The following is a 12,117-nucleotide window of genomic DNA, read 5'->3' on the forward strand; positions in this document are numbered from 1 at the left end:
CTGAGCAAAGCGTGACTCGGAACTTTTCAGCTGGAAAGCGCATCTCAATGGGGTTCTCGGACCAACACAGGACTGTTTGTGTTCGTGAAGATAATATTTAAACATTCAGCATTAGCTTTCCATCTGTCCGAATGATGCTGTTGCTCTGCTAAAGATGGTCGCTCATGTTTTTTCTGGATATACCCACCATGTTTAAAACTTACAGCAACTCTGTTTCAATCAGGTGGGGCAGGGAGGGACTAAGTGTCTGTTATTATAGTTTTTTTCTAGTATCGTTTTAATAAATATATGAATTCTTTTGACAACCCTAATATCTGCTTTCATATGCTATGTTCCTCCTGTTCTCTAAACATGAGGATAGATTTACAAAAACAGAATTTCTTAAAACTATGTATCACAAAGATTGGCAGAAACAATGAAAAATCTCTAAATCTCTTGATAAGAAAGCAACAAAATCCTACACAAAGTACACAGTAAAAAAAAAAAAAAAGAAGAGCAAGTGTAGAGATGTTACAGGCTCTGTGCGTTCCAGCGCTTCAGAGCCACCAAAGACATTTCCTGACAACTTAGCTTGACATTAAAACCGTCTGCATGTCTGTGGCGCTGCTGTGTGTGGCGAGCGAGCCTCAGAGCAAGTTGGCTCTTTTCCTGTCACGTCTCCATCCCACAGGAACGCTCTATAAACAAGAGGTGTGTCTGCCCGGGGCTACACCTTTAATTGTTTTCACTGTTCGCAGTTCCCCCCGCAGGCCACTCTCATACCACAGATAACTTGAAAAGCAGCCAAGTGCTAGATAGGTTCAATTTGAAAAGGGGAGTGGAAAACAAAAAGATTTATCCCCGCTCTCCCCCTCTTTTCATTTCTTCTCTTTGAAGAGTGGCGACCTAACTGTTTTAACTTGTTGTTGGGCTTGTTAGGGCTAATCCCGCCCTCCATTTATTCCTGAATATCTGCTACTTACATAAAGACTTGACAGCATCATTATCTCAAAATGTATCGTAATCATGTTTGAGCAAACCGTACAGTAAGGGCAAGACCCGATACCCAAAAATGAAACCACAGTAGTGCTGTTGAAGTGTCAGCTACTTAGGCTTCTGTTTTGTGTTGTCACACTTCACTGTTTCAGATCAATAAGCTACTTCTACAGTCAGAAGAAAATACACTGACAATACAAAAAAGCTGTTTTTAAATGAGGATTTCATTTATTAAAAGGAAAAAAGTTATCCAAACCAAAATGGCTACATGTAGCAAAGTAATCACGCCTGACCTTAATAACTGATTGTGTTGGCAGCAACAACCAAGGCTATTGAACACTAACAGTCACATCACAGTCAGGACTTTGACAAGGCCACTGAAAAACTTTCTGTTTTTATCTCTTCTGTGGTTGAATTGCTGCTTTGGATCATTGTTCTGCTGCACAACCCAAGTCTGCCTAACCTTTAGGTCACAAGCTTATGGCCAAACACTTTCCTTGAGAATCTTGTAGTAAAACAAGAAGAGTTATGGTTTCAACTAATATGGCAAGTCGTCTGGGTCCTGAAGCAGGGAAGCAGCCCTACACCATCACACTCAAAAGCGCTCTGTTCGATTTGAGTTCAGGACCCACAAGTTTCAAAATGTTTCATTTATCTTGCTACTCTGTAAAATATTTACCCAAAAGTCTCGAGAGTTTTTTGGGACTATGTGTTTTTTTTTTTTTGCTTTTTTTTTGGGAAAATCTGAGATGGGCTTTTGTTCTCCGTTTAGTCAGCAATTGATTTTACCTTGAGCCACTTTTTGCTCAGCATATTCCTTATTGTTGAATCATGAACTTAACTTTATTTCACCTAAACTGAGGCAAGTGAAACATTTAGAGCTGAACATGTGACTTTGTTTCTCATCTTTTCCTGATTTTTTCCTTATTATTATTATTGATTGGGACATTATGTGTTGTTTCTCAGCTCTTCTAACCTACCTGATGATACACAATCTATTTGATTTCTGCTACTAGGAGATTTCTATTTTCTGCAAACCAGGCAGTAACTAGTGGTGCTTATGCAGCTAAACAAATAGAGGCAATTACATTTCACCTAAGACCAGGTTGGTTTAGATCGCTTTTCTCATTTATTAAATTAGATCTGAAAACTGGGTTTTGGTATTACTATGTATATCTTACAAGTGTGACCCAAAAAAAAAAAGAAGCAAGAACAGAAGAAAGTTGTAAGGGAACAAATACATAATCTGTCTGAAGCGTGTGTGCAGGTGAATAACCTTTAGGCCGCTGGATGCATGTATGCTGGTTGTCACTCAGGAGGAATCCTTCTCTGCATCGGCACTCGTAGCTGCCCATCATGTTGACACAAATCTGCTGGCACCCACCGTTGCCTTCCGAGCACTCGTCCACGTCTGCCAGGAAACACAACCACATACAAATTAATGAGAACAGTCCAAAACAGAACAAATGCTGCACAGATAGTCTGTGCGGGGGTTGTCTGAGATCGAATCGTGACAAACAGACGACGCAAACATGATTTAAACATTTAAGTACTCCGAAAGAATGTAGACGTGGTCAGATAAATTAAATTTAATGAAATCATTTGAAAACTTGTGATGGGAGAGTAAAGGCAACACTAAGAGCAAACAAAAAACGAAACTAAAACGTCCAACTGTTCAGCACAGAGCTATAAAAATGCAAATGCAGCACAATGCGTTAAAGAGGGGAAACCTGATCCAACTGGGCCAGAGTACCTGTTGATGACGAGTGTCTGTCAGCCCTGTGACGGGAGGAATGCGAGGAGAGGGACGAGAAAGAGGGGGAGGAAAAGTTTAGATAGGAAGAGAGGAGTGGGACTTTTTTCTTTCAAAGTCAGTGGGGGAGAGAATCTACTTCAAGTACATACAGAGTATTTAGCAAAGCACCGCCTCAAGCTCAGGCAAAATAGGGACGCTCACTATGAACGACCCCCAAAGTAACTCCTCATATATAGCCAGAAGATAAAACAGCATCTTGAGACATTTTAAATTATTTATAAATACAGTATAAAAATAGTGAGAAACCTATTGAACTTTTCACATTTTGTCCTACAACAAACACAAAGTTCAATGCATTTTATTTGTTTTATTATTCTATTATTTTTTGTGCCTAATATACTGAGACGATGTAGGGCATAACAGTGAACACATACATGGATTCCAACTCATAAAAGCCTGAAATGTGTGAATTTGTGTTCGGCCCCTCGAGTCAGATTTAGCTGAAGATCTTCCAGGTGTGTCTCAAACGGTGCTGAACATCTGGAAACCAAAATCTTTCCCCGTGAACACGTGAAGATGCTTTGGTCTGAGTCATTTTGGAAGGTGAACCTTTGGCCCTGCCTTTGAGATATTTTCTTTCTCCTGTATTTAGCTCCATTCACCTTCCCAACAACTCTGACCTGGTTCTTTTTCACCTGCTGGAGAAACATATCCCCACAGCATGATACTACTGCAACCATGTCTCATTGCAGATAACTTCCAGATTTACTCTCTTAGCTGCTTCTCTGATTGACGCTCTATTTGCCAGTCAGTTTAGTCAACGGCCAAGTCTGGGTAGATTTGCAGTTGTGTCACTAATTATTTTTATAATCTCATCCTGCTTTAAACTTCTGAATAACTTTATCCCTGACCTTTTGTATCTGGGATCGGATTCTCTTGGTTACAATCAAAATCTCATGACCACAGGTAAACCAGTAAACTGAGAGCTTCACTTTATTGCTCAGCTCTTTCTCCACCACGACAAATCAGAAAAACACTCAGCTAATCTAATCTGTCTCCAATATATTTGAGAACAACCCGAGATACTGCAACTTTATCCATGATTAAAATAATAAAAAAAATAAATAAAACGGTCGTACACACAAGTTTTTTTATGATTAATGTTATTAAAATGTCATCTGAAACTAATCCATTGCCTGTTTGTTCAGACTGAGAAAACCTCTGGATCAAGTTTTCTTTCTGGGGAATTCTCAGCTCAGGAGGAGACAGAAATAAAACATCACTCTTCTTGTTTTCTTTTTCTGTTTAAAAGCCCAATTAATCACGGTGTCTCGACACACGCAGCATTCTAAGAAGAACGAGTTGACGAGAAGGTCAGTGACAGGTAGCAGCACTTATCACCCTCGTCAGACTGCCAGGTTTTCTGTCCTGTTCTCACATCCAGTCATCAAAACTGTCTCTGTCCCACTAAAAACAGTGTGCTCTGTCTGCTGAGGCTGACGGGGAAAGTGTCACTCTACAGCCAGGTGAAGGAGAGTTCTCCAGAAGGAGAAAGACAGTGAGACTGACACTAAAAGAAAAAGGGAGCTGCTTATGGTCCCTGGAGAAAGGACTCTGGAAGCTGCAAGCAAACTGCAGCTGCACCTTTGCAGATAAATTGAGTAGGTACCAACAAACCTCCAGCAGTCCAAGAAAAGAAAAAAAAAATCCTAACATATATGCATAAAGCCTTTGCCTGATTTTCCTGTAAACACAATCACAAACTTTAAAAAATCCAAACGTATAAGTGCTGCACAAATGCTGCAAGTTTCAACACTCAAAACGCCCAAGAGATACGCAAACGGCCACAGACGGCCCAAGGGGATTTCTCTTTCCATACCCTCAGTGCATCAATGAAGGTTTCATTTCCTGATTCCTTCATCCCTCCAAATGAGGCGTTGGCTGTCAGTAGATCTCCCTTGTTTAAATAGCTCCCATAATTGCCTGTGTTGTGTGCTGGGCAAGGCTGGCGTCCAAAGCAAATATTTCCAAGCGGAAAGGGGTTCTGGCATGGCTTGAAGAAGTGCTCATGTTATTTGGGCTTTAAACAGTTTTTAAGAATTCTCTAAAGGACCGGAGAGAAAGGAAAAACATTTTAATCAAGTTAAAAGAGCTGTCTCACTCCTGAAAAATGAGACAAGCCTCTGCTCTAACCTTGCTTCATTTGAGGAGACGAGAGGAAAAGAAGCATTCAGACCGAGAGAGATTAGGAGATTGGTTGTATTTGCGGAGGCCATGTCCGCTGGTTTTTCAGATAGCCTTGGCTGTATATATAACATTTGGCCTCGCGCAGAGCTTTAGAGCCATGTAAACATGGTGGTTGCCTTACAAAAACTCCTGAACTCTTATTTTGGAGAAATACTCAACTCTTTCATTCTCTCCCTCTTTTTTTTTTTTTTTTTTTAGAGGGTTCACTGACTTTGCGGGAGTTTCTAGCTGACTCCGACTTTTATTTGAGGCCAGAAAGGGAAAAACTGCAGCTATCTGTCATCAAAGCTGTCTGTGCATCCATCCCACTGCTTGGTCTCAGAAATGTCTCTGTGGTCCAGACAGACCAGAGACAAGGAGGTGAGTGGACAGACACCGTCCTCCCCTGGCATTTCACTTGCATGAGGTGAAGGGATGCAAGAAATAAAAAGGTGTCAAGGAATACCAAGATTTAAAATCATTATGTTTTCAAAACAATTTTTCAATGTCTTCATAATCAGATGTGAGAAAACTTCTCAATATTGTTATTCAATGTTTTGGCAAATGTTTACAACAATAAGATAGTGGTACAGCTTTTCTAATATGAAGACATTTCTTCTCAAAGTGAATCCTGGTTTGCAAAACACCATCTAGCAGTTTGGGTTTGAGTTATTGTAACAGGCCCAAGAGGTTAAAAAGGTATTTAAGCTTCACACCCTGTAGTTTTGTCATTTTGGACCCGTATTTTGAAGTAAGACACAAAGTAGTTTTGGGCCAGTGTAGTTGTCTGGTTGGGTGACAGATTGACTGTTGATGATTTAAGAAATTGTACGGGACTTGAACCTGTCACACTGTGCAAATTGGATCATATAAAATCTTGACATAAACCTCTGTCACACTGTATAATGGAAGATGTCAGATGGTTTGACTTATTGCCGCTGCGAAATCACGCCATAAAGACCTGACAGACACATAAGTCCGACATTAAATGAACAGCGAGAGAATCGAACTCTGTAAAAATCATTCAAGCAGCTGCTGGTCAGTTATGGACCATGTAGACTTCTAAGGTCCTCTGAGAACTGCTCACTCAGTGTTTCTTGGACCAGAACTAAACAAGCGCAGGAAGAATTTACTTTCTGTTCCTCAAAGCTGGAGCCACCAACCTGAAAGCCTGAGGTATGAACAAACTGACAGCCATTTTAAACTAGGATCAGCCGTTTACTGCAGGTCAATTTAATTCTATTATGTTGATTTGTTGACTTGCATTATATTCCTACTTTTTAGGTGATGCTTACATTTTTACTACTGGTTGTTGACATATTTTGTGTATTTGATACATTTCTGTTTTTTTTTAAAAATAATGAACATTTCAGTGTTTTTAATATATCAGTGCTTTTATTTTCATCTATCACACTTTTTATCGCCATTTGTATAAAATGCTACATGAACAACACTTGTTTTTCTCTTTACCCATGTCTGTAGTTTTCTTTAAAATCATCTTTTCCTTCATGTCTATATCATCCTACAACCTGAACCAAATAAACTGGCCAGTTCCTCCCTTGCACACAACGACTGTCAGATGAGCGATGCAACACCGTGTCGAGATATTCCCTGTCAGCTGAGCAAAGGGGTGGAATAGGAGCAGCACCTGCTGAGGAAAAAAGTTAGATGTGAGAGAGAGAGATGATACGATAGGCGAGTTTGAACCACAGTAAGTCTTCCTCTTATCTGTTACATTATATCTCTGACAGTCCAGCGGTGGCCAAGCAGCTGGATCGAAGGTCAGCTACTACCGAGTTCATTTCTCCATTTCCTTTCCCAAACTTCCAACTCAAATTAATGTCGGGCTAACTCAAAGCTTTGCACCAAACCACTTTCCTCAAAGGTTGATTGATTGATCAAGTTTTAATCAGCTAAAATATATTCTGAAAATTCAGTTTCTCTAGTTGGACAGAGGAGTCATTTATGACTGACAACACCATTTCCTGAATATTCATGCAAATTCAGTTAAAATGTAAATATTGCTGACTAACAAAACATTTGGATAACTATATAAAACATGATTATTGCTACTTTAAATTATATGAAAAATTAGCTGCCTGTTGATGATGCATATCCATCATACTGATTATTAAATGATATGATGATATCTATTCCTGAAACTGATAAATCCTTGGTATATTAGTTTGACGTACACTTCAGATTTTTGGCGGATTTATTGTTAAAGTATTTTTAAAATTTATTTTGGAAACAAGTTTCTTCTAATTGGAAGTAAAATTAACGTTCTTGATGCGTCCAGAATGAGAAAGAAAAGCATCATGGCAAGTCGGTCTTTCAAACTGAAAGACTTGCAGCTCACCAACATTATATTCTTGTTTTTTTAGATTGATTTAAATTACATTTCAAAAGATGGCTGTCTCATTTCATTTTAGAAAAACATTTTAGAACAAAAAACATCTTATCCCTAAATGTTTCTGGGTTACGACTTACTTTGATTTAACTAACATTTATTTTCACAATACTTTTATACTCTAACCTGACTAAATACAGCCAAATGCTCCTTTAGTCCTGCTATGAAACCTGTTATTTCCATATGTACTAAGTAGCGTAAAATCCAGATTTTTCATCAGCAGGAAACTCAAAGTTGATCAGACTCGTGGTTATAAACTGCTTCAAACCTTTTATTAGTTCCAGCATTTCACATCTATCTCGCCCATAGTTTATTTACACGCAGCTTGTTCACATCTGCTATGCAAATCCAAATATCTGCTAGCTGTTGATTTTCATTTACAAATAAAAATACGAAACAAAGACTTGATTTAAATCAATATTTCTGGTTCTACAACCAAGGCAGACTCGCAGGTACCAAATTTGATGAGCTGGCATAAACTTTCCAAGTCTAAACTCTTTCCTAAACATCCAGACTGGAATTTCACTGTTTCTCCAAAGCGAGTCTGGAAGCATTTAAACAACAATACCCCAGGATAAGTATTTGAGTGGCCATCGCTTTGCCAAGAGGACAAGAGGCCTTGCCTTGACGTCTGACGGCTTCCAGTCTACAGCATGCTTACAACCTTAAGCCCAGTCTAAGGCTTGAGTTTCCCACTCCTAAAGCCCCGCCGGTGGGTTCAGCTGGAAATGTTCATTTCATGGTGGATGGGGCTGAGCAAACCTGCGAGAGAGTTGATAGCCTTCAGCAGCCAACTAATGCTCTAATCTCAGATTTATCCTGTAACTCATCACTTTAGTCCCTTTCCTCTGAGCTGTGGAGAGGCACCAGAGTTTGTGCATGTCACAACAAATACAAAGTATCTGCCTGCTGGGATTAGTTGCATTTGAATCTAACCTTCTGGCTGCACATCATTAAATTGAGCTGATTTTCCTCTTGAGTTTAAATGTAAAATATGCCTAATAAATAGCAGACTGCCTGTTAAATATAATCACCAGTGGTATCAACTGACTATAACCATGTTAATGTAACATTGCAATGTAAAGATGCTTGTCTTTGCAAGTTATTTTTAATAGGGGACTGTGAAAACCAATTTTTTTTATTTCCGCTGTGTTTGTCAATTTCACATTTTCACTCAAAGACCTGACAATTTATGTTGGCCTAAACAATAAAACAACTCATAGCTCTAATGCATATTTATGTAACAACGATGAGTGGTTTAACGATGTGATTTGGTTCCATGTGAACATGATTGCGTGTCTCACTCATCTGTACATTCTTGCAAAAATCTGCAAAGCAGTTTGTTTCCAAAGTCAGAAAACCACAAACAATTGATTGTTTTTAGAAAGCTACACTTGTATTCCAACTATGCAGCATTACTCCACTCTCCCCAGTGCCGCTTCCTCTGTTCTCACTCACAGAGAGACGTCTTGCAAAAACATTTTTTTTTCCTTCTCGTCAGCTTCGGCAGACATGTCGTCCATGATGCTGTCAGAAATGAACAAGAATTATCCGATTCCATGCGACGTCAGGAACAGCTTTTCATTGTTTGGCTGTGAAACTGCTTGTGAGAGCTCAGACATTGTGCCGCTATGGCGACCTGAACCAAATAACAGTATTTTCAGTTCAGGCTAAAACTCCAAGAGAGAAGAACATGGTTCCAGCTATACAAAAACTTTACAATGAAAAAGAAAATAGCACAATTTACGATTGCGAAGACAAAAATATATATATATATATTTTAAGAAAATGGCTGGATTACTTATTAAATAATGTCAAAGATGAACTGATAAATTGTTTTCTGGTCAAAGCAGAATGATTTTCAGCAATATTCAGAAATAATAAAAACAATCTGATCTTTTCTCATTCAGTTAATTAATCATAATTAAGAGCTACTCTGTCGTTTTGATGCAGTTCTTCAGCATAGATCTAATTACTGAGTGAAGACTTAAAATGAACTATTTTCCATATCAGTGATGTGTTAAGTATAAGTCAGAGTGAGCACTGAAGGTAAAAGATGTATTTTATTTGGCATGTGGAGAGATGGAATATCTGCGGCTTGTTAAGGCTGAATGCAGTTTACCTTGAGACTATTGCTTGCAATTAGCTAAATAGTGCTAACCACTAATGGAAGATCCCGAAGATGGTATAAAAATCGGCTGGTGTGATTCTGTCTGTGCTTTAGCATAAAAAATGTACAGTTTTACAGCAACTTCTCTTCCAATGTCACCAGGAACGGTGCAGAAATATCTTAATACTGGGGTTGACATGTTCTACTGGGTTTTAAAGAGAATCTGGCATCAGGTAAAACTGATAATGGCAGGCCAAATCTTTATAAGCACTGGAAATCAGAAACTGGTCACAAACCTGCATTTTTAAATGCTGCAAAATACATTTGGTGTAATATTTGGTAAGACAACATGCGTTTGTAACTGGGATTATAACAGTACTCAGACCATGGGTTGCTACAAACATTAGCTATGAAGTCACAATTCAGTGTGTTTTGGCTTTGCTTTAATAAAGAGAAACAAATAAAAATCAGCCACTATATAGAACTGACTAGATATAATTTTTGTTGTTGTTTTTAATAAGGGACAAGTGAATAAAGCCAGTGGATGGACGATGCAACAATAAACTGACTTGGACATGATAAACAGAATTTTTTACCAAATACTTATTTACTCTTCAGTATTTTTTGGATGTCCACTTTTTACTTTTACTTGAGTAAAAATATATTGAAGTATTGCCACTCTTACTTGACTACAAGTCTTGGCAACTCCGCCGATTCCTCATGGGGTGGAGGAGCTGCAGCTGTATTCAGAATATTTTACCGTAAGTGAGAACTAATTCACCCAATGGAAGAACATTTCACTTTTTAGCTAACTCGCATCAGAGATTTCACTCTAACTGCCATGATCCACATCTACTAATCATGGCTAAGTGTTGAAACATTAATGGATTAATAAATCGAAAGATTTACCTTTCAGCTCAGGTTTTCCTGCACTGCAACAGATCATAGTAGCACCTTAAATTTCTTCTCCTGACAGTGATGAACCCTCATTACGAAGGGGGCATTCCATCATTGCCTTGCTATTAATTAATATCTACGCTAAAGATTCTTTTGTGGATTACCTTATTCTCTGATTTTGTTTTGACAATACTAAAAAAAATGGACAGATTTATTTTAATAATGGGGTAAATTACAAAGACTTCTATGCCCATAAGAATGTGACGACAAGTAAAAATTGAGAATATGGCTAAAAAAAGTTACATTCGAATGTGAGTTTCTGTCAGAGGTGTGCAGCTTTTGTTCGCTGCATCGGGGGTTAGAGGCAAATGGATGTAAAAGCTTGCAGAGGAAATCAGCATGAAGGTCACTGATCTTTTCGCTGTCAGGACCTGTTCAGTGATACATCAGCATGCTGCTTCCTTTCATTTAATCACTGGGGATTATGAAAGCTGCAGCAAAACTCATCCAAGCAAAGTTTTTCAAACGAGACAAATCCGAATTTCCAACATAGCACAACGTCTCGGCACAATTACAACCATTAAGCGAAGAGAGTGAGAGGAGGTGACTTTTTTCCTACCTGCCATTTCAAAGCCGTACCTCAGAGGCTTCTCCCATAAGGTTGCTTTTATGTAATAGATCATGCTGCGTCTTTGGGGAAGGTTAAAGTAAAAGCACATTCATTTCCCTATAGATTGCAGAGGGAATTGAAGCCTTTTCAATCAATACAAACCAAATCAGTGTCGGTCAATAAAAATCAAAGGAATATGGCCTGCCAAGGTGTGTGTATTTGTTCCTGTGCGACAGGGGAGCCGCACAAGAGAGAGCAGAATGATGAATGCAAGTAAACAAGGCAGAGACACAGGTCTGGTGGTGCTCTTGTCAAACATCTATAATTTCTATTTCAAGCCTGCCTTTGCTTTCCCAAGTGAGTCACTCTCAGGCTGTTTGCCACAGTGGCATTTCTTTTTACAGAACTGAAAGAAATATCTTTATTTGTGTCTTTTAGTGCCAGATAGAAGCAGAAACGTATTTGTGGTTGTGAGGAAAGAGGCTGTCTGTGCAGATGCTTATGATATTAAGCTGCTTGACTGACAAGCTAGCAATGATAAGAGTGTATTTTGGTTTCTGTGGGACCCTAACCAAAACACACAGGTCATAAATGTGGGGATGCTGGTGTTATGGTGGGGAACAGATCAGGCTTCCTGCATCTGGTTTTCATTGCAAAGAGGATGTGTGTTTTGGTTTAAATTGACACTGATTCCTTAGTTTTTCCTCAGACAAAAAAAAACCCTATATTTTTTATTACTTCACCATGAGCAATTAGATCATTAATTTCCTCATAATTCTGTCATGAATAAAAAATGTGCAATAAAAAGTCACAATTGTGACAACTTTTCTGTTCAGTTTTGGTCAGACTCATAGCTCAAAATAGTTATATTCATTTCCAAGTCTAAAAAATTATGTAAAAACTAAACAAAAAATTAATCTGTCAGATTAAAAAAAAGAAAAAATTCAAGCACAAGGGTAACGTTCCAGAAAAGTCATGTTGTTACATTTGAGGAAGTGAACTCTGGCATCAATGATTACCAACATTTCCACTTAAGACAAAAGTAATAATGTCAAAGTCGCCAGCTCTAATTTGTGTTTATAAAGTGAACATTTAAATGGTGATATAAGGAAGAGATCTGGATTAATATGGTC

At 38.5% G+C, this 12,117-nt stretch overlaps 1 protein-coding gene across 2 annotated transcripts in view; it reads right to left on the bottom strand.

Moving 5' to 3' along the window:
- scube3 (signal peptide, CUB domain, EGF-like 3) overlaps nt 1-12,117 on the bottom strand; it is a 113,731-nt gene that overhangs the window by 61,532 nt on the left and 40,082 nt on the right. For both annotated transcript variants that reach the window (XM_008414203.3, XM_008414200.3), the window contains exon 4: nt 2,252-2,386. In XM_008414203.3, coding sequence (XP_008412425.1) covers nt 2,252-2,386 — 135 coding nt within the window. The remainder of the gene's footprint in view (nt 1-2,251; nt 2,387-12,117) is intronic.

The sequence above is a fragment of the Poecilia reticulata genome, chromosome 7, assembly GCF_904066995.2.
Source record: "Poecilia reticulata chromosome 7, P_reticulata-male-v2, whole genome shotgun sequence".
NCBI lineage: Eukaryota > Metazoa > Chordata > Actinopteri > Cyprinodontiformes > Poeciliidae > Poecilia > Poecilia reticulata.